Raw genomic sequence first — 26,189 nt, 5'->3', positions numbered from 1 at the left:
CTGGGAAAAAGATTGAGTGAATTCACCCTATCCATGCCTCTCATGATCTTACACACTCCCATACAATGCTCCTTCAGTCTCCTATACTCTAAAATAAGAAGTCTTACCTTGTCCAACCTCTCCCTATAACTGAGACTGTTGAGTCTCAACATTCTTGTAAATTTCTTCTGCACTCTTTCCAGTTTAATAACATCCTTCCTATATCAAGGTAACCAAAACCGAACATAATACTCCAAGTGCAGCCACACCAACGTCCTGTACAACAGAACTTCCCAACTTCTATACTTGGTGCCTTGTCTGATGAAGACCAGTGTGCCAAAAGCCTTCTTCACTGCCCTGTCTCCCTGTGACTCCACTTTCAGAGAACCGTGCACCTGAACTTTAAGATCCCTCTGTTCCACTACACTCCTTCAGGCCTGAGCCATTCACCATGAAACCCCTACCTTGATTTGACTTTCCAGAATGCAAGATGTCACACTTACCTATATTAAACTCCATTTGCCATTTTTCAACCCACTTCCCCAGCTTATCAAGATCCTGCTGCAATTTCTGATAAGATTCCTCACTGACCATGATACCGTCTATTTTAGTGTGACTTACAAACTTACTAATCATGCCTTGTACATTCTCATCCAAATCACTGACATAGATAACAACAGCAATGGTCCCAGCACCATCCCTTGAGGTACACCACTAGTCACACAGCTCCAGTCAAGCATCCTTCCAACATTACCCTCTGCTTCCTACCATCAAGCCAATTTTGTATCCAATTTGCCAACTCCCCCTGGATTCCATGCAATCTAACCTTCCAGAGTAGTCAAGCACGTGGAACCTTATCAAAGGCCTTCCTGAAATTCATATAGCCTATTTCTACAGCCCTGCCCTCATCAACCTTCCTGGTCACTTCATCAAAGAAATCAACAAATGATCTCCCACACACAAAGCCACACTGACTTCTCCTAATCAAACCCTGTCTTTCCAAATGCATGTACATCTTATCCCTCAGAAACTTCTCAACTACCTCACCTGTTAAGCTTACTGGTCTATAGTTCCCAGGTTTTTCTTTGTAGCCCTTCTGGATTAAGGGCAAAACTTTCACTACCCTCCAATCTTCCGGGACTGACTAACGATGATGTAAATATATCAGCCAGGGTCCCCACAATTTCTTCTCGAGCCTCTTGCAGGATTCTTGGATGTATCTGGTCAGGACCTGGAGATTCATACATTCCAACACCTGTGATATGGACTGCCCCCAAGATATCAACACTAACTTCACAAGTTCCCAAGTCTTCATCTCCTTCTCCACAGTAAGCACAAAGGATAAATATCCATTGAGGACCTCGCCCAATTCCTACAGTTCCATGTATACATGTACATTTTGGTCCTTGAGGGGTCCTATTCTCTCTCTAGTTACTCTTTTTCCTTTAATATACTTAAAGAACCTCTTTGGATTCATCCTAATCTTCCCAGCCAAGGCTATTTCAAGCCCCTTTTTCGCCCTCTTAATTTCCTTCTTCAGTAAACTCCTGTATCTCCTATATACCTCCAGAGATTCCCTCAATCCAACCTACCTGTAGCTGAGCCATGCCTCCCCCCTTTTTTCTGATCAGTGCCTCAATATCTCTTGTCATCCGAGATTTCCTATTTCTGCCAACCTTGCCTTCACCCCCACTGGAATATATAGACCTTGAACTCTAGCTATTTCACTTTTAAAGGTCTCCCACTTGCCGGAGATCCCTGTGGTGCAAACAAACTACAGAGGAACCTAGATTCTCCGATCAAGATGGGCGGGCACTATTTTGTTCAGATAATTGATTATTCGGTTAATTGATTTCCTCTGGAGCTCGGAGTTTTCTGTGAGGTCTGCTCCCCATTCAGGAGACTAGGCAGCAGCACACTGCGTGCAAGCTCCAGGCCCCTGCGCTGTTCAACACCACTCCCCCCACCAACCCCCACCCCACTCCCAACCCCCGCCTAACCTCTAACCTGACCCCCAACTCCCACCTGCCCCCTACCTGACTCCAAATCCCGCCTGCCCCCCCAACCCTGTCCACCCCCAGCCCACCCGCCTCAATCCCACACCCCCATCCACTCCCACCCACCGTCCCACCCCCTCCCTGTGTAGAACTTCAGGGAAAGTGCTGGGGGAGAGAGAGAGGGAGGGAGGTCAGTCATTTGTAGAAGGTGCCTAGACTGTCAAGGACTTTTCTTGGCAGCATTGCAGTGAGCTGAGTTTGTTTTTTATCATTGTGCCTGCAAACAAAACATACAATCAGGGTTGAAACAGCTCTTTGATGTAATGTTTCTATCGAGACCTTGAGATCTGCTTCAGATAATCCGCAATTTGGATAATTAATATTTGGATAATCGAGGTTCCTCTGTATTCCAATCAATCCCTACAAGGGAATAGGCAGACAGTGCAGGGATCCCCTGTGGCCGTTCCCCTCAACAATAAGTATACCATTTTGGATACTGTTGGAGGGAAGGACCTACCAGGGGAAACCCACAGCAGCCTTGTACTGAGCCTGGCTCTGTGGCTCAAAAGGAAAGAGAATAGGAGAGTAATAGCGATACAAGATTCAATCATAAGAAGAATATACAGGAGAATCTGTTGTCGTGAGCAAGACTCCCGGCTGATGTGTTGCCTCCTGGGTGCCAGGGTCAGGGATGTCTCTCATCGAGTCTACAGGATTCTTAAGGGGGAGGGTGAGCAGCCAGAAGTTGTGGTACACATCAGTAATAATGATATAGGAAGGGAAAGTGAGGTGGACCTGAAAACAAAAGGAAGTTAAAGTTAGGAGCTGGAAGGCAGGATGAGCAGAGTAATAATTTTAGGATTGCTACTGTGGGAGATTAGAAATGTTGTTTTTGCAGGTGGGGGAGGGGGTGTAGTGGGGGGAAGGGAAGGGGAACATTATACAAACAGTCGTGGAATTCTTGTAGCATGTAGCATACTTAAGGCTAAGACTTTAATGACTATAGAGGGTCTTTTAAAGAAAATAGTTTTAAGCTAGGAAATAACTTTGAAGGGTTGTAGCTGACCACAAAAAGAAGCAGCAGGAGCATTTCACAATAAAGCTTATAATATGATGAGAGAAACTGGATAAAAGAACAAGCTGTAACAAACAAGGAACAAAGAATGCAGACAAGGACAGTAGGATGGTCAGATAAGAAAATAACTAACAAGTGAGGTAATCGGCTTATGATAGGATGGGAAAAGGGAGGCGTGATTCCGCAACTTGTAAACTGAATAAGAATGCTTTAATGTTTTGTTTTTGCGCGCATTTCTGCTTGATTGCAGAAGCGTCCGGTCCTTGCAAGGTTGTAATAAATTGTTCTTGTTTCCAAGGCCTTGTCTCAGGCTGATTGATTTGTGAATGAGTTCTGTTTTTCACACTATCAGTGCCATGTGCAAGTGAGGCTAGGAATAGAGCGCGAGTGCAGATGAACACGTGGCTGCAGGGCTGGAGTAGGAGGGAGGGCTTCAAATATGTGGATCATTGGGATACATTTTGGGGAAGGTGGAATATATACAAGAAAGACAAGTTGCACCTGAACTGGAGGGGCACCTATATCCTGGGTGGGAGGTTTGCGAGAGCTCTTTGGGAGGGTTTAAACTAGATTAGCAAGAGTTTGGGAACCTGAGCTATGGATCATATGATGGAGTAGTTAGTGAACAACCAGATACAGCGTGCGGAGAGTCTGTGAGGAGGGGTCAGCACTTGATAGGGCAAAGTTGCAGTCCGTGTGATGGTTTGATGTGTATTTATTTTAATGCAAGTAGTATCAGGAATAAGGGTGACAAACTCAAAGCATGGATCAGTACTTGGAACTATGATGTTGTGGCTATTATGGAGACTTGGATATCACAAGGGCAGGAATGGTTGTTGGATGCTCCAGGGTTAAGATGTTTCAAAAGGAATGGGGGGAGGTAAAAGAGGTGGAGAAGTGGCATTGCTAATCAGGGATAGTATCACAGCTGCAGAAAGGAAGATTGTAGAGGAGGGTTTGTCTACAGAGTCAGTATGGATGGAAGTCAGAAACAGGAAAGGAGGAATCACTTTATTGAGAGTTTTCTACAGGCCCCCAGTAGCAGCAGAGACACTGAGGAGTAGTTAGGGAGGCAGATTTTGGAAATGTGCAGAAGTAACAGGGTGACTTTAACTTCCCTAATATTGATTGGAACCTACAAAATAATTTGGATGGAGCAGTTTTTGTCAGGTGTGTCCAGGAAGGTTTCCTGATGCAATATGTAGGTAGGCTGACTAGAGGAGAGGCCATATTAGATTCGGTGCTTCGCAACGAACTATGCCAGGTGTCAGATCTCTCGGTGATAGTCATCACAACTCCTTTACAGTGCTCATGGAGAGGAATAGGAGCATACAGTATGGGAAAGTATTTAATTGGGGGAGGGGGAATTACAATGCTATTAGGGAGGAACTGGGACACCTCAATTAGGAACAGATGTTCTCAGGGAAATGCACAACAGAATTGTGGATATTGTTTAACAAGCATCTGCTGATTGTGTCGGACAGGTTTGTCCCACTGAGGCAAGGAAGGGATGGTACATTGAAAGAACCTTGGGTGACAAGGGATGTCAAATATTTAGTCAAGGGGAAGAAGGAACCTTCCTTAAGGTTGAGGAGGCAAAGATCAGACAGGGCTTTACAGGGTTACAAGGTAGCCAGGAAGGAACTAAAGAATGGACTTAGGAGGGCTAGAAGGGGGCATAAAAAATTTTAGCGGGTAGGATTAAGGAAATTCCTAAGGCATTCTACACTTTTATGAGGAACAAAGAAGATGGCCAAGGTGAGAGTAGGGCTGATCAGGGATAGTGGAGGGAACTTGCGCCTGCAGTCAGAGGAAGTATGGGAGGTCCTTACCTTGCTTCAGTATGCTAGAATAGGTTGATGTTAAGGAGAATCTGCTGAAAGTTTTGGAAAACATGAGGATAGATCATGAGGCCAGATGGGATATGCCCTAGGTTACTACAGAAAGCGAGGGAAGACATTTCTGCGCCTTTGGTGATGACCCTTTAGTCCTCACTGTCCACTGGAGTAGTGCCAGATGATTGGAAGATGGAAAATGTTATTCCATTATTCAAGAAAGGGAATAGGGATAATCCTGGGAATTACAGACCAGTCAGTCTTACATCAGTGGTGGGCAAAATATTAGAGAGGATTTTGAGAGACAGGATTTATGATTACCTGAAAAACCATAGTTTGATTGTAAATACTCAGCAAGGTTTTGTGAGGAGCAAATTATGCTTCACAAACCTTATTGAATTCTTTGAGGATATGACATGACATGTTGCAGGCGGCATGGTGGCTCAGTGGTTAGCACTGCTGCTTCACAGCTCCAGGGACCCGGGTTCGATTCCAGCCTTGGGCAACTGTCTGTGTGGAGTTTACAATGTTCTCCCCGTAGCTGTATGGTTTTCCTCTGGGTGCTCCGGTTTCCTCGCACAGTCCAAAAAATGTGCAGGTCAGGTGATTTGGCCATGCTAAATTACCTGTAGTGTTCAGGGACGTGTAGGTTAGGTGCATTAGTCAGGGGTAAATATAGGGTAAGGGAATGGGCCTGGGTGGGTTACTCTTCAGACGGTACGGTGTGGACTTGTTGCACCGAAGGGCCTGTTTCCACACTGTAGGGATTCTAACTCTAATACATAGAGCAGTGGATATGGCGTACATGGATTTTAGCAAGGTGTTTGATAAGGTTCCCCATGGTAGGCTCATTCAGAAAGTAAGGAGGTATGGGATACAGGGAAACCTGTCTGTTTGGATACAGATTTGGCTGGCCCATGGAAGACAGAGGGTGGTGGTCACATTTTCCCATTTGTTGATGTCAGTCCTGAGGTAAATGTCACAATTTGGCATGAATAACCTCATAAGTGCCTTTAAAAACAATAAGGAAATTGACTTGTTAAACCCATACGTTATTAATTCTCATTCATCCATTTGTAGAGAATTCAGATCAGCACAGGTATGAGCATGTAGCCTATTTAGCATTTCTAAACCTGCCACAACATTTATTCACTCTACATTTTCAAAACAATTAAGGGGATAAAATGAGCCCTGGTCCCTAATAATTCTAATTATCAATACTAAAACCTCTTACTAAAACAAAACTTCTCTTTGTACCTGTCTGGAAATTTATCTTTTGTAGCACCTGTTCAGCTCTTCCAAGATTGACCACAAAATGATCCATGTTTTCGTATCCAGGTTCCGTTCTCTCCAACTGAGCTGCTTTTGAAGTATCAATAACTCTAAGGGAATCAGACAATAAAAATTCACATCAAGTCACATATGTGATTTAACTGAAGATTAAGTAGAGGATTTCTCAATTTTTTGCAATTTCCACTTAGGAATATTTGCACATGTGTACATTTCTTTGTGTTATGATTAATAATTCAATATTTTTCATTTTCATATGATGTTAAGGTTTTAGAAAAAAATAAGAAAACCCATCTGTGACCAGTGGTGCTCTGCAGGGACCTGTACTGGGACCCCTGGTGTATATATACAAATAAATGATTTGGAGATAGTGAGGAGGATTATCAAAGGATACAGCAGGATATAGAGTCTTGAGTGGAGAAATGGCAGATGTGGTTTGATCTGGACAAATTGAATATGGTGAATTTGGAAGGTCTAATACAGGAGAGAAGTATATAGTAAATTGCAGAATGTTTAGTAGCTTCAATATACAGAGGGATCTGGGTGTACAGATCCACAGCTCCCAAAAGTGGCAACACAAGTGGATAAAGTGATCAAGAAGGCATGGCTTCAGGGCAGACAGTATAAACTCTGCTCTCCAGCATCTGCAGCCCTCACTTTCTCCATAAAATTTGGCAAGTCATGTATGAAATTTTAGTTGAGCTACATTTGCAGTATTGTGTACAGTTCTGGTCACCACACTATCAGAAGGATGTGGAGGCTTTGAAGAGACTATAGAAAGTGTTTGCTAGCAAGTTGCCTGGTTGGGACGGTATTAGCTATGAGGAGAGATTGGATAAACTTGGATTGTTCTCATTTGAACTTCAAAGGATAATTGTGGCCTGAAAGAAATTTACAAAATTTATGTGAGGCATGGGTAGAATGAATAGTCAGAGTCTTTTTCCTCAGGGTAGTAATGTCAATTCATAAGAGACATAGGTTTAAGATAAAAAGAGGGAACATTAAAGGAGGGGATGTGAGAGGCAAATTTGTTTTTTCCCCACACAGAGGTGGTAAGTGCCTGGAATGAACTGCCAGGGAAGGCAATGGAGGTGGATAGAATAGCAACATTTAAGAGGCATCCTGACAGATGTATTTTTAGGCAGGGAATAGAGGGATACGGACTGCAGAGAGGCAAAAGGTTTTTGGTTTAGAAAGGCTTCATGTGTCTGTGCAGGCTTGTTGGGTCAAAAGGCCTGTTGTGCTGTATTGTTCTTTGTTTACTTTAAACTAATTTTTGAACATATAAATTCTCATCTCATCTTTTCAGGAATAGTGGGGCTTTTGCCCGAAATGTCAATTTTCCTGCTCCTCAGATACTGCCTGAAATGCTGTGCTTTTCCAGCACCACTCTAATCCAGAATCTGATTTCCAGTATCTGCAGTCATTGTTTTTACCTACATTTGGATTGTAGGAAAATACTGATTATGTGTGTGTGTTCTCAATGCTTATTGCAATATCCTAAGAGGTAAAGCGTTGTATTTCTTTCATTTGTGAGAACTTGCCAATATCACTCTTCCTTATTAACAACATCCATACAAATTAGATATTGATACAGGGAAATATTCTAATTTGGCACAGTTGTATCAGCAAAGACTGTGAAGGATATTCTAAGATTCCATTCAGTATAGTAAGCTGTCTCTTCCATCTCCAAGAGCAACTAGTTGCAGCACTGAAACCTTTCTAAATGCTTGTTTAAAAATGGTCTACCACTATATCGTGCTTAATCTATAGGTTAACATGGTTAGTGTAAGGATATACTTCCATGATGTATTTAAAGACATTTGAAGAAGGAACACTTATTTCTGAGTGACAAGGATCAATGCATACTTCTTGCGTGGGAGAAATGCACACTCTCCATCACAGAGACTAAGCAGAGACAACATTCCCTTTGTCATTAGTATTGTTTTGAAACTGCACCTGATTAGTTCACATGCCTGTGAATTGGAAGAGAAGCGGTGCAAGTAAAGATACGCAAGACTGTGTTACGAAACAGAGACAGAGGCACGGTGTGAAAGTGACAAGTAAGAGGATGTGAGGTGCGTCATTTGTAAAAGATCAGAATTTTCACTAAAATAATCCTTGTTGGACCACCATTATAGTAGAAAGAGTTTTGAATTAAAATTACATACCTCTTTAAATTGACTTACTTTTTAATTAGCTGCTTTGTATTCTGTGAACAGAAGAAATGTATAAAATGACCAGAATTGTAAATAAAAGCAGGAACAACCACCATATTACAATACTTAAAGAGATATAAAAACAAGCGATACACAAACCTGCAGGAACACTGCCATCTGAGGTTCCTCTGTAAACTGCAGAGCTGTTTCCACAAGTTTGCTGGCTCCCTCCAAGTGATCCCCATGCTGTCTCATCAGAGATCGCACATACTGCACTTTCTCCTCCTGTTCACGCGTAATGCATTGAAGCATTTCTTTTTTCCTCTCTTCTAGAATGGTGTACAGAGAATCAAATTTTTCACAAAGGAGTTGTTTTTGTCTTCTGCTGTTATCCTGCAAACATATGTCACAAACATGACTTTCATATCAGGAACAGAGTGACGGAGCCAAATAACAGACAATACAGACAAAAGCTACCTAAGTTATTCAAAATTGTCTCACATCAGGAAGCATTCCTTGTCCAAAAGGGAGTTATCCAAATTTTATCACTTCACAAATGATACTATGTGAGCAATATCTGAGAGAAGGTCTTCTAGAATAGTCACAGGTGGAATGCTATGTCTCAAATCGTATTGTACAGAACACAGTAATAGTTATGCACGTATGCACAATTCTTCTAAACGAATTGGGGTCATTACAAACAAAGATCACAAACGTCTGGGCAAGTTCTTCTGTACAGCCATCATGGCTTTGGTGGGAGACTGAATTATACCTCAGGAAAATAGTTTGTTTGTTGCCACTTTTCTGCAGCCTCTACTAATCTTCTGCAAAACTTACATTGGAAAACCAGATACCACCTATGGAATTTAAGGCCAAAATAGTTGATTATGAATATACAGGAAATACATCAATTAATATTTACTCAAACATTTGGTGCCATTAACAATATAGAGATAGCATAGCCTCCTCTATTGCAACAGTGTATGTGGAGCCATTTTACAAATAAACCTTGACAGCTAATCTCTCAAAGAGTCATAGAGATGTACAACTTGGAAACAGACCTTTCAGTCCAACCCATCCATGCCGACCAGATATCCCAACCCAATCTAGTTCCTTCTGCCAGCACCTGGCCCATATCCCTTCAAACCCTTCCTATTCATATACCCATCCAAATGCATCTTAAATGTTGCAATTGTACCAGCCTCCACCACATCCTCTGTCAGCTCATTCCATACAAGTAATTTCCCTCTGCGTGAAAAAGTTGTCCCTTAGGTCTCTTTTATAACTTTCCCGTGGTGGTGGAGGGTTGTTTTTCAGACTGGAGTCCTGTGACCAGTGGAGTGCCACAAGGATCAGTGCTGGGCCCTTTACCTTTTGTCATTTACATAAATGATTTGGATGCGAGCATAAGTTTGCAGATGACACCAAAATTGGAGGTGTGGTGGATAGCAAAGAGGGTTACCTCAGATTACAACAGGATCTTGACCAGATGGGTCAATGGGCTGAGAAGTGGCAGATGGAGTTTAATTCAGATAAATGTGAGGTGCTGCATTTTGGGAAAGAAAATCTTAGCGGGACTTATACACTTAATGGTAAGGTCCTAGGGAGTGTTGCTGAACAAAGAAACCTTGGAGTTCATAGCTCCTTGAAAGTGGAGTTGTAGGTAGATAGGATAGTGAAGTATGCTTTCCTTTATTGGTCAGAGTATTGAGTACAGGAGTTGGGAGGTCATGTTGCAGCTGTACAGGACATTGGTTAGGCCACTGTTGGAATATTGCATGCAATTCTGGTCTCCTTCCTATAGGAAAGATGTTGTGAAACTTGAAAGGGTTCAGAAAAGATTTACAAGAATGTTGCCAGGTTTGGAGGATCTGAGCTACAGGGAGAGGCTGAACAGGCTGGGGCTGTTTCCCCTGGAGCGTTGGAGGCTGAGAGGTGACCTTATAGAGGTTTACAAAATTAAAGGTAAAACAAAAGGATACAAGAAATACTATGTTCTATATACTTATATTGTTCTTTAAAATTGGTTGTATAAAAATACTAAAAACAGGTCTTAAGACAATTGGAATGTTTGAGCAAAGAGAAGACAAAAAAGGTTGAAAAGACGTTTTAAAACTGAAATTGTAGGAGATTTTGGAATTTCCTGAAAACATAGTATGAAAAATTGTGGCATAATGTCATTTTGTGACTTGGGCCCCCACTTTCCTTGTGAAATTAGCAGAGATTAGATTAGATTACTTACAGTGTGGAAACAGGCCCTTCAGCCCAACAAGTCCACATCAACCCGCCAAAGCGCAACCCACCCAGACCCATTCCCCTACATTTACCCCTTCACCTAACACTATGGGCAATTTAGCATGGCCAATTCACCTAACCTGCACATTTTTGGATTGTGGGAGGAAACCCACGCAGACACGAGGAGAATGAGCAAACTCCACACAGAGTCACCTGAGGCGGGAATTGAACCCAGGTCTCTGGCGCTGTGAAGCAGCAGTGCTAACCACTGTGCCACCGTGCCGCCCAAAATAGAATATAAACACTTTCTGTTGATAGCTTTCTTTTAATTTCATTGTACACCATTCCATTGCACCATATCACTCAGTGTGGTTTGGGACATTTCTAAATTTACACACACATAAACTTTGGATGGAGGCTTTGCCTTTGGGAGTCTTGACTTTGACTAGTCAGGCCATTAGTTACCTTCAGAGACAATTTGGAAATGGGAGAATCTAAACTGACTCTGATCACTTGCAACTCCAATGTAAAAACACAACATAAAACCACCAAGCCAGGATGTAGTTGTTTCTGAAATTGGAATTGATAAATAAGTTTATAGAGGTTGCTACTTCAAGCACTCAATGGTAAATTTAAATGAAGTTTTAAAGGGCAGGACAGCAGACAATGATTTTATCACCTTGGGAAATGTTGAAGAACATATAGAGCTTTATTACTACCTTTGAGGAGCTGGAAGAAGCTGGGTTTAAAGCCAACCTGGGAAAAACCCAGCTGGAAAATGGAAACTTTCAATTTTGGGCTATGAGGTATTACAGTATAAACAATAAGCTCCTGCAGTTGAAAGGAGGGTACAGAGAGACTGTCAAGACCTGTGGACATCTGAAAGGTAAGATTATTTAATTAGTGTAGGAGCGTGTGAGAATTTCATTAAACAGCTGCACCCATACAACAATTGACAAAAAGAGGTGGGGCTGGGGAGAACTCAGTTGAAGGAATTGTATCTGTTGTCATTAGTTAATGATTAAATATTCAGTCAAGAGAAGGGAAGAACACATACAAGCAAAAAAGTCTTTCAAAAACTTAAAGGGAACATATTAGTTTGAATCTATAATATTTTTGAAATGTGAAATGTACAAAGGAATTCAGAATCGAATCAAAACAAAAACAAAAATAGCTGGAGAAATTTAGCATGTCCAGCAGCATCTGTGGAGAGAAAGAAAAGTCAATGTTTCAAGTCTAATGACCCTTTTTCAGAAGGAATTTAGGGCATGACATATGAAAACCTGTGATATCCAAATGTGAGGAAAAAAAACAAACATGCAAGAAATGTATGCAATGTTTGGGAACAAATAGGAGTGATTGATTTCTGTTTTAAGAATATTTTAATTGGACAATAAAAGTTCTAAGACTCCTGAATCAGATAGAATTGGAGCAAAAATTCTGGCTCCCTTAGAGTAAAAGATAGAAAGAGAGAAAAATAACAACATTGAATAGGAATAACTTACTTTAGGTATAGTTACATGAGTTACATTAAGTCAAGCGAATTATGGACTGCTTTGTTTTGGAGGTGTGCACGATTGCAAATTAACCCTTTTTGGTTAACAGAATGGATTTGGCCACCTCTTGAAATGCTGGAAACAACCTGGGAGGATGCACATATCTTCCCCACTTTTGACCTTTCATTAAAGCTCCCCACAGTCAAGAATGCATGACATGATCTTGGGATACCGATGCAAACATGCAAAAGTTAGGATTACACCTGAAGTAACCAACATGAGGGAATGCATTGTGAAAATGCAGTGAAGAATGGGTCTCAGACATGTACATCTTCTCAAAAAATGGTTATCCTAGTCTCAAGACCAAGAAAACATATTATAAATGATTAATGTGTTGGTGCATCATCCAAAAAGAAACTGAGTGTAAAGCAACCAAGGTGCAACTTGTGAGAGAAGATTAAATGGAAATAATAAGGATTTTGGATTGAAACAATTTAAGGGATAACTAGAGAAAATACTGAAGAACTATTTGGATACAGAACTGGCTCAAAATAAGAAGGCAGAGGGTGGTGTTGGAGGGTTGCTTTTCAGACTGGAGGCCTGTGACCAGAGGTGTGCAACAAGGATTGGTGTAGGGCCACTGCACTTTGTCATTTTATAAATGTTTTGGATGTGAATATAAGAGGTCTGGTTAGTAAGTTTGCAGATGACACTAAAATTGGAGGTGTAGTGAAGAGCGAGGAAGGTTACCCCAGAGTACACCGGGTTTTGACCAGATGGGCCAATGGGTCGAGAGGTGGCAGATGGAGTTTAATTTAGATAAATGTGAGATGCTGCATTTTGGAAAGGCAAATCAGGGCAGGACTTATATATTTACTGGTAAAGTCCTGGTGAGTGTTGCTAAACAAAGAGGACAGGATCATAGTTCCCTGAAAGTGGAGTCACAGGTAGATAGGATAGTGAAGGCGGCATTTGACTTTATTGTCAGAGTATTGAGTACAAGACTTGGGGGATCATGTTGCAGCTGTATCAGAGATTGGTTCAGCCACTTTTGGAATATTGCGTGTAGTTCTGGTCCCCCTCCTATAGGATGGATGTTGTGAAACTTGAAAGGGATTAGAAAAGATTTTTGAGAATGTTGCCAGGGTTGGAGGGTTTGAGCTATAGGCAGAGGCTGTATAGGCTGGGGCTGTTTTCCCCGGAGCATCAGAGGCAGAGGGGTGACCTGAGAGAAGTTTATGAAATCATAACGGACATGGATAGGGTAAATAGGTAAGGTCTTTTCCCAGGATGGGGGGGGGGGGGGGGGGGGGGGGGGGGAGGGGAGTCCAAATCTAGAGAACATAGGTTTCAGGTGAGAGGGGAAAGATATAAATAGGACTTAAGGGGCAACTTTTCCACACAGAGGGTGGTGTGTATGGAATGAGCTGCCTGAGGAAGTGGTGGAGGTTGGTACAATTACAACATTTAAAAGGCATTTGGATGGGTTTATGAATAGGAAGGATTTAGAAGGATATGGGCTAAATGCTGGCAAATGGGACTAGATTTATTTATGATATCGGGTTGGCATGGACAAATTGAACCAAAGGGACTGTTTCTGTTCTGTATATCTTTAGGACTCTATGAATTATCCATAAGATGGTTACAAGTAATAGGAGAAGTAAAGGATCTTTTAAGTTAAGGCATTTACATTTAAGTGCAAATAAGTAAGAACAAACAATAATTTCTCCAAGAAAATACTATTGAGGGAAATAATCTGTTGGTGGACAATATCATTATAGGTAGATAGTGTCTACGTATCTTTAGGCAGGTTAAAGAGGAGAAAATAGAACCTTGAAAACAGATTGAAATGTTGGTTGCACATTATCACACACATTATGCTCTGTATTCAACGGGCTAACATTAGAATCCCTACAGCTTGGAAGCAAACCATTCAGCCCATTGTGACCACACTGACCCTCCAAAGAGCAGCCACTCACTTCCTATGGCTGACCCACCTGGCCTGCACATTTTTGGACCATGAGAGGAAACCAGAACACCCAGAGGAAACCAACACAGACACATGCAAAACATGCAATCTCCACATTGCTAACCAATGAGCCACCCTGCCGCCCCTATATTAATATAGACTTCAGCTATACTTTGAGATAGTACATAATTATGTGGTAGCATGGAGTTGTTGTGGATATGTTACAATGGGAGGAGGAAAGGTACAACATGAAGTGGTAGCTGAGAAAGTAGTGGAAGCTGCTGAACTACTATTAGAGACAGTGGTAATAAAGGGTAAAACAAAATCAGAAGGGAACAACCTCATTCAATATGCTAACCAATGGGCAACTGAGGCAGCTAAGAAAATTGCTGCAACAGGCTCTGACACCAGTGGCATTTGTAATAATTGGGTTGAAAGTAGTAAATGTGATAGATTTGCACAGTAATATGGAAGAGAATGAAGAAAAGACGACAATTAGATTATCAGGGAATGTTGTGACTGGTAGCGAGTGTTGGAGCTGCCCCTATTTTTAAGAGGCACAAAATGGCCAGAATTTAAAGAAAAGCCTGCTTGGATTGCCTATTTTTAAGAAACACAAAGCCTACTTCAAAACGTTAGCTTCTTTTCAAAAGCCTACTTCAGCATTTAAGTTTAAAAAAAGTGCATTTGAGAAGTCAGTAATTCTGAGGCAAAAGAAAGCATTATCTGAATGGCAAATTCCAAAGATTGCAAAGGATATTCAGGAAGAACATTTGAAAGACTTGTAACAAACATAGAAGAATTACCTCATAAAAAAGCTTTGAAAGATCACTAAATTACAAGTAATCAATTCCAATCTAATTAAGGAAAGGCTGTGTTCAGCCATAAAAACAGCAGCTAAAATTATCTCGCAGAAATTAGCTGCTTTGTTAAAATTATTTATAATATTAGCAGGTTTTAGCTAAAGATTATCTAAATAATCTCAAAGATATACCTCAATGTAATTGTAAAACTTTATAATGAAAGCACTAAGGAAAAGCATTAAAGAGATATCTGGCATATCTTATCTCATTAGCTAATTAACAGTTGGAGGAATTACAAAATATTAATATTATGAACTTTATAACAGAATCATCTGTCTTTTATATAATAAGTAGGAATGAAATTTTATCAAGACAGCAAGAACAATAGAATTCAAGCAGTCCTCAGAGATAAGCAAACCAGGAAACATGACGGAAGAAGAACAGAAGTAACTTTGGAATGCAACATAGAAAGATCGAAAGGCCTAGAGATTACAATAATTGTTAAAAGACTTAGAGAACCTAGTATAGGAATGCCCATCATTGATCAAGTATTGGTCCCATAGAGGGGGAGGGGATGGTGCACTAACCACATTGTGTATGATTATCATAATACAAAATGAATAAAATACTGCTTTTGGCTGTAAAAATCAGAGTGTGTCATCGATCTCTTTTTCTGATCTGAGCTGAAGATTAAGAGAACAATTGTGTTCTCATGTCAAAGCCAGAGTCAGGGAAGATCCTTTGGCCCTCTCCCTGCATTAACTGGCTTTTGCTTGAATAAAAGTCCATCATGTGCCTGAATCCAGTCTGCCTCCTGAGTCTTTGTCCCCAGTTGGGGAGTCTCGATCCTACAATGAGGAAGTAGAACCTGCAAGTGAATAAGCTAAACAATTTGTGCAAGTCGCTGCATGAGCTGAAACAGGAGATTTGCAGCTCTTACATTAGATTAGATTAGATTACTTACAGTGTGGAAACAGGCCCTTCGGCCCAACAAGTCCACACCGCCCCGCCGAAGCGTAACCCACCCATACCCCTACATGTACATCTACATCTACCCCTTACCTAACACTACGGGCAATTTAGCATGGCCAATTCACCTGACCTGCACATCTTTGGAGTGTGGGAGGAAACCGGAGCACCCGGAGGAAACCCACGCAGACACGGGGAGAATGTGCAAACTCCACACAGTCAGTCGCCTGAGGCGGGAATTGAACCCGGGTCTCCGGCGCTGTGAGGCAGCAGTGCTAACCACTGTGCCACCGTGCCGCCCACATGATATAGAGGCAGAGGGAAGAGCAGAACAGGCTGACACATCCATTGTGTTAATATTAATATGGGATGAAGATAATGGTTAGGGTTGAACAAGACAGGCCAGGAATCATACATAGGTGTGTAGAACCATACATGGTAATTATAACCATTGGTATGCGCGCCTGTGAGAAGATTAGGGGAAAGAAGCAGGGAGACATTGGGCATAAAGTTTTAAGCTAGTCTTGTAGAACTAACTTTAACCAACCAGTGATGACTGCAGAAGTTATTTGTTTGATTTACAGAATGTTGATTCTCACACAGTACTCAGGATTTGTTTTCTTAGCAAAGGGAACAAGGAATAGGACCCAACAAATGCCCACACTTTGGATTAGAGTATGCTACACCACATGTAATGTGGATTGCAACACCCAGCATGGAACACTGAACGTAACAGTAGGAGAGCAATCAACAGTGCTTTGCTGTATAGGTCTACTTCAGGATAGACAGGGAAACAATAATGATTTGACATACATGGATACTTGATGAGCATTCTTTGGAGAGATTAGATCATTTAAGTTCACAAATATAACTCGATTAATGCATGTTTTAGAGATAAGGAATATGATTTTGATTACTGGTAATGGACTTGTGCTAATTAACATGATAATATCTTATATATAATATTTACCATGAACTTGTAACTGGGTCTTAAACATTTCTGACATTACCCTACACTGATGTACACTCAAGTATTGTATACAATCTTAGTGGAGAAGATGTTTCCACTAGTAGGAGAGAATAGGAAATGAGAGCACAGTCTCTGAGTGAAGGGACGATTCTTCAGAACTGAGATGTGGAGGAATTTCTTTAACGAGAGGGTAGTTAATCTGCGGAATTAATTGTTACAGAAGGCTGTGGAGGCTAAGTCATTGAGTGCATTTAAGACATAGATAGTTAGATTCTTGATTGCTATGAAGAGCAAAGGTTATGGGAAGAAGGCAGGCAAATGGGCTTGAGAAACATATTAGCCATGATCGAATGGTAGGGTGGACTTGGTGGGCTGAATGGCCTACTTCTAGTCCTATATCCTATGGTCTGAGAATTTAGGGGTCCAGCATCAATGTTGAGGACTCCCTCCAAACTGTAAACCACTGTGCCACCATACCTTTGTGTCATCTGCAAACTTAGCAACAATATTCTCAGTTCCTTCATCCAAATTATTAAAGTAAAACATGAATAGCTGTGGTCCTAACACTAACTCTGTGGAACTCAACCAGTCACCATCTTCCATCCCTAATCTCTGCCTCTGCCAGACAGCCAATGCTCAAACCATGCCACTACTATTGCCCCTAACATTATCTTATCAAGCAACTTCATGTGTGGTACCTTGTCAAAAGCTTTCTAGAAATCCAAATTGATCACATCCACTGGCTGTCCTTTGTCCAACATGCTTATTCCTCTCAACAAATTCTAAACAGATTTGTCAGGCATGATCTGCTTTTGATGAAGCTGTGCTGGCTCAGACTATTTTACCATTTACTTCCAAGTACTCTGCAATGTCATTCTCAATAATGGACACTAAAGTCTTAGTAACAACTGAGGTTATGCTAATTGGCCTATAGGTTCCGGTCTTCTGTTTCTCTCACTTCTTAAATAGGAGTGTTACCTTAACCATTTTCCAGTCCTCTGGGACCCTTCCTGATTCCAGCAACTCCTGAAGGATCAGCACCAAAGCATCTACAATCCCCTCAGCTATCTCCTTCAGAATTCTCAGCTGAAGCCTATCTGGTCCAGATGATTTATTAACCTTCAGACCTTTCAACTTCCCTAGCATCTTCATCTTAGTGATGGCCATTACAGTCACCTCTGTCCTCCCTCCTCACCTCAGACTGTCTGGAAGTGTATGCTGCTAGTGTCTTTCATGGTGAAAACTGATGCAAGGTACCTCTTCAGTTCCTCTGCCATTTCTTTTTTGTCTAATACTCCTTCTCCAGCCTTATCTTCCAGTGGTCCAACGTCTACTGTTGCTTCTCTCTTACCTTTTAGATATCTAAAAAAAACTTTTGCAATCTTTTATAAGACAAATTTCATCTTCTATCCCATGTTTGCTTTTTTAGTTATCCTCTGCTGGTTTTTAAAGGTCCTCCAATCCTCTGGCTTCCCACAAATCTGCCCCACATTGTATGCATTTTCTATTGTTTTTATGGTGTCCCTGACTTCTCTTGTCAGCCGTAGTTGCCTCAACATGCCTTTAGCGTGTTTCTTCTTCCTTGGGATGAATGTCTGCTGTGCGTCCCAAATCACCCCCACTACTTCCTTCCAACCAACTCCACTGTCTTCCTAATTAGGCTCCCTTTTCAATCAACTCTGGTAAGCTCCTCCTTCATGTCTTTATATTTACCTTTATTCAATAATAATATTGTTACATCTGATTCAAGCTTCTCCCTTGCAAATTGTAGGGTGAATTATTATAATGTTATATATATTATATTATAATCACTGACCTCTAGGGGATCCTTCACCTTAAGCTCCCTCTCCAAGTCTGCCACCTTACGCATTACCAAATCCAGAATATCCTGGACTGTGGTGGGCTCTACCACAAGTTGTTCCAAAACTCAATCTTATAGGCATTCTACGAATTCCCTTCCTTGAGATTTGCTACCAACCTGATATTCCCCGTCCACCAGCACGTTAAAGTACCCCATGATTATTGTAATAGTGCCTCTTTTACATGCCTTTTCTACTTTGACTTATTTTCTTCCCCACATCCTGACTACTGCTAGGAGGCCTTTACACAAACCTTATCAGCATATTTTTGCCTTTGCAATTCCTCAACTCTATCCACACAGATTCTATGCCATCTGACTCTATATCACTTCTTGTTATTGACTTAATTTCATTTCTTACTAACAAAGCAATACCAACCCCACTACCCATCTGACTGTCCTTTTGATACACATTCCTGATGAAGAACCTATGCTTGAAATGTTGACTCTCCTGCTCCTCCGATGCTGCCTGACCGGCTGAGTTTTTCCAGCAACACACTTTTTGACTCTGTCCTTTTGATAGGTCATGTATCCTTGGATAGTTAGTTCCCTGCTCTGATCACCCTGCAGCCACATCTCTGTGATACCCACAACATTGTGCCTACCAGTTCCATTTGTATTACAACCTCATTTATCTTATTTTGTTTACTGCATGCATTTAAGTACAACACCTTCAGTTCTGTGTTGACTGATTCTCCCTCCATCCCCCTCTCCACCTCCACCCCCACTCCACATTAGTTGTTCCTTTATCTGCAGCCCAGATGAGATATCCTGAACTCAGGCGCCAGCCAGGAACACAGCCTTTGTGACTCTCAATCCTGATCACAGGATGTGTATGCCTCTGACTAAACCATCTGCAACTACAACTTACATTTGTCATTTCTTCCCCTTCTTGAATGGGTCCCTGTACCATGGCTGCTCATCTTCCAGACAAGCCCCATTCTCATCCATACAGGAAGCAAGAATCTCAAATCTGTTAGACCAGCTCAAGAGTTGAAACTCCTTCAGCATTAACCTGTAGATCCCTCATCTGCCTGAGTTGATAAAGTGTGGCATTGGAAAAAGCACAGTAGGTCAGGCAGCATCTGAGGAGCAAGAGGATGAAGGGTTAAGCCCGAAGCATCGATCCTCTTGCTCCTCAGATGCTGCCTGATCTGCTTTGCTTTTTCCAATGCCACGCGTAATCAACTCTGACTTCTGGTTATCAACACTGGTAATCATAGCCTTCTGTTTCTGACCACTGACCGAATTCAAGGCAGTTAGTCTAAGGTGCATGACTCCTTCCTGAAACACAGTGTCCAGGTAACTCTCACTCTCCCACATTCAAAGTTGAGATTCCAGCTCATCAATTCTGAGCCAAAGTTCCGCGACCAACCAACACTTGCGACAGATGTAGTCACTATGAAACAAAATAGGGTCCATCTACTCCCACATCATGCAATTACTAATTGCCTGGCCCACCATCTCTATTTTGATTTCTTAGTTCTTAGTTTAATTTTGAGAAATGTTGTACTGGTATTTTAGTTGGGAGTCTGTAAATATTTCTCCTATTTACCTTCAATGTGAAAGTAACCCTATAATAAAGAGTCAAATTAGTAGCTATCACCAACTGATAAATTTACATTTTACCTGTGATGTCACTTTGTTGTGCTGAGTCCCTGATTCTATGGCTTCAATTTATCCTGTTTAAAAAAAAACCTTTCCAGCCATGAGCTTAAAAAAAAGCAAAAAGCACCTCTTCCCATCTGCACAGAATTCCCACATGGTTTCCAAATTCCCTGAATTATATACTAACTTGGGCTCTGTCTCACTCCAGATGAGATCTCTTCTTCCTGAAGGTGTGAAGTTTATTTATCATGCTTTTCAACAGGCATTTTTTGAAGGCAGGACTTCATCTCTAAAGAGAACTACTTGTTTGCCAAACAACATAATCGGCAAGCGATAGAGCGAGCTAAGCAAACCTACAAAACATGAACCAGATTCCCCCATATTCAACTGTGGTGGACAATTAAACAATTCACTGGAGGAGGAGGGTCCACAAATATCCCCATCACCGTTGACTGAAAAGCCCAACACACCAATGCAAAAGGAAAAGCTAAAACATTCACAGCAATCTTCAGCTAGAAGTGCCAAGTGGATAATCTATTTCAGCCTCCTCTATTGGTCCCCAACATAACAGATACGAGTCTTCAGGTAATTCAATTCACTCCACAGGATATCAAGAAATAGTTGGAGTCATTGGATATTACAAAGGACTATGGGCCCGAACAACATTCTGGCAATAGCACTGAAGACCTATGATCCAGAACTTGCCATTCCCCACCTAAGCACTTCCAGTACGGTTATAACACTAGCATTTACCTGACAATGTGGAAAAGTTGTCAGGCATGTCCTGTACATAAAAAGCAGGGCAATCTAACCCAGCCAATTATCATCCCATCAGTCTACTCTCAATCATCAGTAAAGTAATGGAAGGTGTCATCAACAGTCCTATCAAGCAACAGCTGTTCAGCAATAACCTGATCAGTGATGCCCAGTTTGGGTTCCATCAAAGCCACTCAGCTCCTGATCTTATTATAGCCTTTGTTCAAACATGGACATGACAGCTGAATTCCAGAGGTGAGTTGAGAGTGACAGGCCTTGACATCAAGGCTGTATTCAACTGAATGTGGTATCAAGGAACTTAAGCAAAACTGGAATCAATGGGATTTGCGGGCAAACTGCCGTTTGGAGTCATAATGAGCACATCAGTTGTAGTTGTTGGAGGTCAGTCATCTCAGCTCTAGGACATCTCCACAGGTGTTCCTCAAAGTAGTACCCACATCTTCAGCTGTTTCATCGATGACCATCCTTTCAGACGTGAGATGTTTGCTGACAAGATTCAGAGCTTAAAAATGTGTTGCTGGAAAAGCGCAGCAGGTCAGGCAGCATCAGAGGAACAGGAGAATCGATGTTTCGGGCATAAGCCCTTCTTCAGGAACATTCAGCACCATTGGTGACCCCTCAGATACTAGATTTTCTGTCATGTGTTTTGATTTATTGTAGTCAATGTGTACTCAAGTACAGTGAAGAGCTTCATTTGTGAGCAATGCAAGAAGATCATAGTAAGCAAGGACATACAGATCAAAGGGTGCTCAGACAGAGTGAGGCATTCAGGTTATGCTGCACAGGAGGTGCATGAGACAAGATCAACATGATTTGAAGTTAGAGAGACCGTTTATCAGTCAAACAATGTGGCGCTGGACGAGCATAGCAGGTCAGGCAGCATCTGAGGAGCAGGAGAGTCGAGATTTCAAACATAAGCCCTTCATCAGAGTTGAAAAGTGTGGTGCTGGAAAAACACAGAAGGCCAGGCAGCATCTGAGCAGCAGGAGAATCGACGGTTTGGGCATAGGCCCTTCTGCAGGAATGAGGCTGGTGTTCCAAGCAGGCAAAGATAAAAGATAGGGGGGAGGGAATTTGGGGAAGGAGCGCTGGGAATACGATAGGTGGAAGGAGGTGAGGGTGACGGTGATAGGCCGGAGAGGGGGTGGGGGCGGAGAGGTCGAGAAGAAGATTGCAGGTCAAGAGGGCAGTGCTGAATCTGGGGGTTGGGACTGAGATAAGGTGGGGGGAGGGGAAATGAGGAAGCTGGAGAAATCTACATTCATCCTGTGTGGTTGGAGGGTTCCTAGGCAGAAGATGAGGTGCTCTTCCTCCAGGCGTCCTTTGGCCAGGGTGTCCTTGGCATGTCCTTGGCAGAGTAGGAGGGGGAATTAAAGTGTTCAGCCACAGGGCGGTTGGGTTGGTTGGTGCGGGTGTCCCAGAGGTGTTCCCTGAAACGTTCCGCAAGTAGGCGGCCTGTCTCCCCAATGTAGAGGAGACCACATCAGGTGCAGCGGATACAGTAAATGATGTGTGTGGAGGTGCAGGTGAATTTGCAATGGATGGAAGGATCCATTGAGGCCATGGAGGGAGGTAAGGGGGGAGGTGTGGGCGCAAGTTTTGCATTTCTTGCGGTTGCAGGGGAAGGTGCCGGGAGTGGAGGTTGGGTTGGTGGGGGGTGTGGACCTGACGAGGGAGTCGTGGAGGGAGTGGTCTCTCCGGAATGCTGATAGGGGTGGGGAGGGAAATATATCCCTGGTGGTGGCGGAAATGACGGAGGATGATATGATGTATCCGGAGGTTGGTAGGGTGGAAGGTGAGGACCAGTGGGGTTCTGTCCTGGTGGCGATTGGATGGGCGGGGTTCAAGGGCAGAGGTGTGCGAAGTGGAGATGCAGTGGAGAACATCGTCGACCACGTCGGAGGGGAAATTGCAGTCTTTGAAGAAGGAGGCCATTTGGGTTGTTCGGTACTGGAATTGGTTCTCCTGGGAGCAGATGCGGCGGATGCGAAGGAATTGGAAATAAGCCAATTCATCAGGAATGTTAGGGGTGGGGGCAGGGAGGCAACAGAGCTGAGAGATAAATAGGAGGCGGTGAAGCTGGGGGAAAGAGGCTGGGTTTGGGTGGCACAGTGGTTAGCACTGCTACCTCACAGTGCCAGGGAACTGGGTTTGACACCAGCCTCAGGCGACTCTCTTTGTGGAGTTTGCACATTCTCCCCGTGTCTGCATGGGTTTCCTCCGGGTGCTCCAGTTTACTCCCACAGTCCAAATATGTACAGATTAGGTGAATTTGCCATGCTAAATTGCACATACTATAGGTTATTAAGTCGGGGATCAATATAGGTTAGGGGAACGTGTCTAGGTGGGTTGCGTTTTGAAGGGCTGCTGTGGACTTGCTAGGCCAAAGGGCCTGTTTCCATGCTGTGGGTATTCTAATTAAGATAGCTTAGAAGGCGATAGGTAGATGAAGGTGGGGGTGATGGTGATAGGTCAGAGTGGAGGGTGGAGCGGATAGATGGGAAGGAAGATGGACAGGTGGGACAGTTCAAGAAGGACGTGCCAAGTTGGAAGGTTTGATCTGGGATAAGGTGGGGAAAAGGGAGTTGTAGAAAAACTGGTGAAATCGACATTGATGCCGTATGGTTGGAGGGCCCTAACGCAGTAGATGAAGAGTTCTTCCTCCAGGCATCGGGTGGCTTGAATTTGGCACTGGAGGAGGCCCAGAACTTACATGTCCTTGGTGGAGTGGGAGGGGATGTCGGCCACAGGACAGTGGAGTTGTTTGGTGCATGTGTCCCGGAGATCTTCTCTGAAAAGTTCTGCAAGTTGGTGTCATGTCTCCCCAGTGTAGAGGAGACTACATCAAGAGCAAAGGACACAGTAGATGAGGTGTTTGGATGTGCAGAAAGTTTCTACTGGCTGTGGAAGGATCCTCTGGGGCCTTGGATGGAGATTATGGGGGAGATGTGGGCTTAGGTTTTACACGTCATGCGGTGGCAAGGGAAGGGTGGGTCGGTGGGGGGGTGTGGACCTAACGAAGCAGTCACGGAGGGAATGGTCTCTGTGGAATGCTGATAGGAATGGGGAGGGAAATATATCTCTGGCAGTGGTTGCAACTATAGGTTGCAGAAATGGCAGAGGATGATGCGTTGTATCCGGAGATTGGTGGGATGGAAGGTGAAGACCAGTGGAGTTCTATCCTTGTTGCGGTTGGAGGGATGGAGTTCAATAACAACAGGGAAGAAGCTGTTCTTGAACCTGTTGGTGCATGTGTTGGCCGTGGGAGAACATGGCCATACAGGGAGTTCAGTAGCAGGCTAAGAAGGCATCCTTGGTGGAGGATCTTCAGGGTAATCCATGTTTGAATGCAACAAGACTTGGACAACATCCAGGCTTGGGCAGACAAGTAGCAAGTAACATTCTTGCCACACAAGTGCTTGACAATGATAGTCAATAAGAAACAATCTAACCAATGCTAACCAATGATATTTAATGACCATCACCGAATGCCCAATATCAACATTCTTGGAGTTACCAGTGACCAGAAACTCAATTGGACTTGCCACATAGACATAACAGCCACATTAGCAGATCAGAGGCTCAGAATACTGCAAGTCATGCACCTAACACTCCAAAGCCTGTCCACCACCTACAAGGCACAAGTCATGAGTTTGATGGAATTCTCATTCCCACAGTGCCTGGATGGGTACAACTCCAACAACACTCAAGTAGCTTGATACCACCCAGGACAAAAAAACCAGCTTGATTGGAAGCAAATCCACATTCATCCACTCTCTCCACCATCGACTCTCAATAGCAGCTGTGTGTAAAACTGACAAGATGCACTGTAGAAATTCAATGATCCTTAGTGAGTACTTTACAAATCCACGACAACTTCAATCTAGGACAGGTGAAGCAGATATATGGGAATGCCATGACCTGCAAATGTTCTTCTAAGCCACTCACCATCCTGACTTGGAAATGTGAGGGTTTGAGTTTAAGTTTAATTTATTGTTGTCACATGTAACTAGATACAGTGAAAAATGTTGTTTGCATGCTATATAGGCAGATTGTACCACACAAAGTCCATCAGGGTAGCAGAACAGAGTGCAAAACACAGTGTTACAGATGCAGAGAAGGAGCAGACAGAGAGATCAGAATTAATATTTGAGAGATTTGTTCAAAAGTCTGATAAAAGTGGGGAAAAAGCTGCTCTTGAATCTGTTCATACATGTATTTGAAATTTTATATCTTTTGCTCAATGGAAGAAAATGGAAGAAGGTGGAAGAGAGTATCACCAGGATGGGAGCTTTCTTCGATTATGTTGGTTGCTTTCCTGAGGCAGTGGGAATAATAGATGGAGCTTAAAAATGTGTTGCTGGAAAAGCGCAGCAGGTCAGGCAGCATCAAAGGAGCAGGAGAATCAATGTTTCGGGCATAAGCCCTTCTTCAGGAATCTATGCCCGAAACGTCGATTCTCCTGCTCCTTTGATACTGCCTGACCTGCTGCGCTTTTCCAGCAACACATTTTTAAGCTCTGATCCCCAGCATCTGCAGTCCTCACGTTCGCCTAGGAATAATAGATGGAGTCAATAGACAGACAGCTGGCTTGAGTGATGGACTGGGCAATGTTCACAACTCTGTATAGTTTCTCATGGTATTGAGAGGAGCAGATGCCATACCATGCTGTGATGCAGTGGGAGAAAGTGAGATGATGGGGATCAGAGTCAAAAAGTGTGGTGCTGGAAGTGCACAGCCAGTCAGGCGGGCAGTATTGAGGAGCAGAAGTCTTGAAACGTCAGCTGTCCTGTTCCTTGGGTGCTTCCTGACTGGTTGTGCTTTTCCAGCAGCACACTTTTTGACCCATGCTGTAATACATCCAGAAAGGATGCTTTCTATGGTGGATTTTTAAATATTGATAAGAACCCTTGTGGAAATGCTAAATTGCCCATAGTGTTCAAGGATGTAGGTTTTCTTTAGCCTCCCAAGGAAGTAGATATGCTGTTGTGCTTCCTTGACCACTTCTTTGACATGGGTTGACCAGGACAGATTGTTGGTGATCATCACTCCAAGGAGCTCTTGGCCATCTCCACCTCAGCATCACTGATGCAGACAGAGGCATGCTCTCCATTCCACTTCCTGAAGTCCTCTCTTTTTTGGACTAGATTAGAGTAGATTCCCTACAGT

At 42.8% G+C, this 26,189-nt stretch overlaps 1 protein-coding gene across 1 annotated transcript in view; it reads right to left on the bottom strand.

The window, feature by feature from the left end:
• Positions 1 to 26,189, bottom strand: part of trim54 (tripartite motif containing 54) — an 85,376-nt gene that overhangs the window by 7,412 nt on the left and 51,775 nt on the right. The window contains exons 4-6 of the mRNA XM_072549049.1: positions 8,495 to 8,728; positions 8,366 to 8,388; positions 6,144 to 6,268 (exon numbers count right to left, since the gene is read on the bottom strand). Coding sequence (XP_072405150.1) covers positions 6,144 to 6,268; positions 8,366 to 8,388; positions 8,495 to 8,728 — 382 coding nt within the window. The remainder of the gene's footprint in view (positions 1 to 6,143; positions 6,269 to 8,365; positions 8,389 to 8,494; positions 8,729 to 26,189) is intronic.

Source organism: Chiloscyllium punctatum, chromosome 3 (assembly GCF_047496795.1).
Source record: "Chiloscyllium punctatum isolate Juve2018m chromosome 3, sChiPun1.3, whole genome shotgun sequence".
NCBI lineage: Eukaryota > Metazoa > Chordata > Chondrichthyes > Orectolobiformes > Hemiscylliidae > Chiloscyllium > Chiloscyllium punctatum.
The sequence above is the reverse complement of the archived record's forward strand: the minus strand, read 5'-3'. Positions and strand labels throughout refer to the sequence as shown.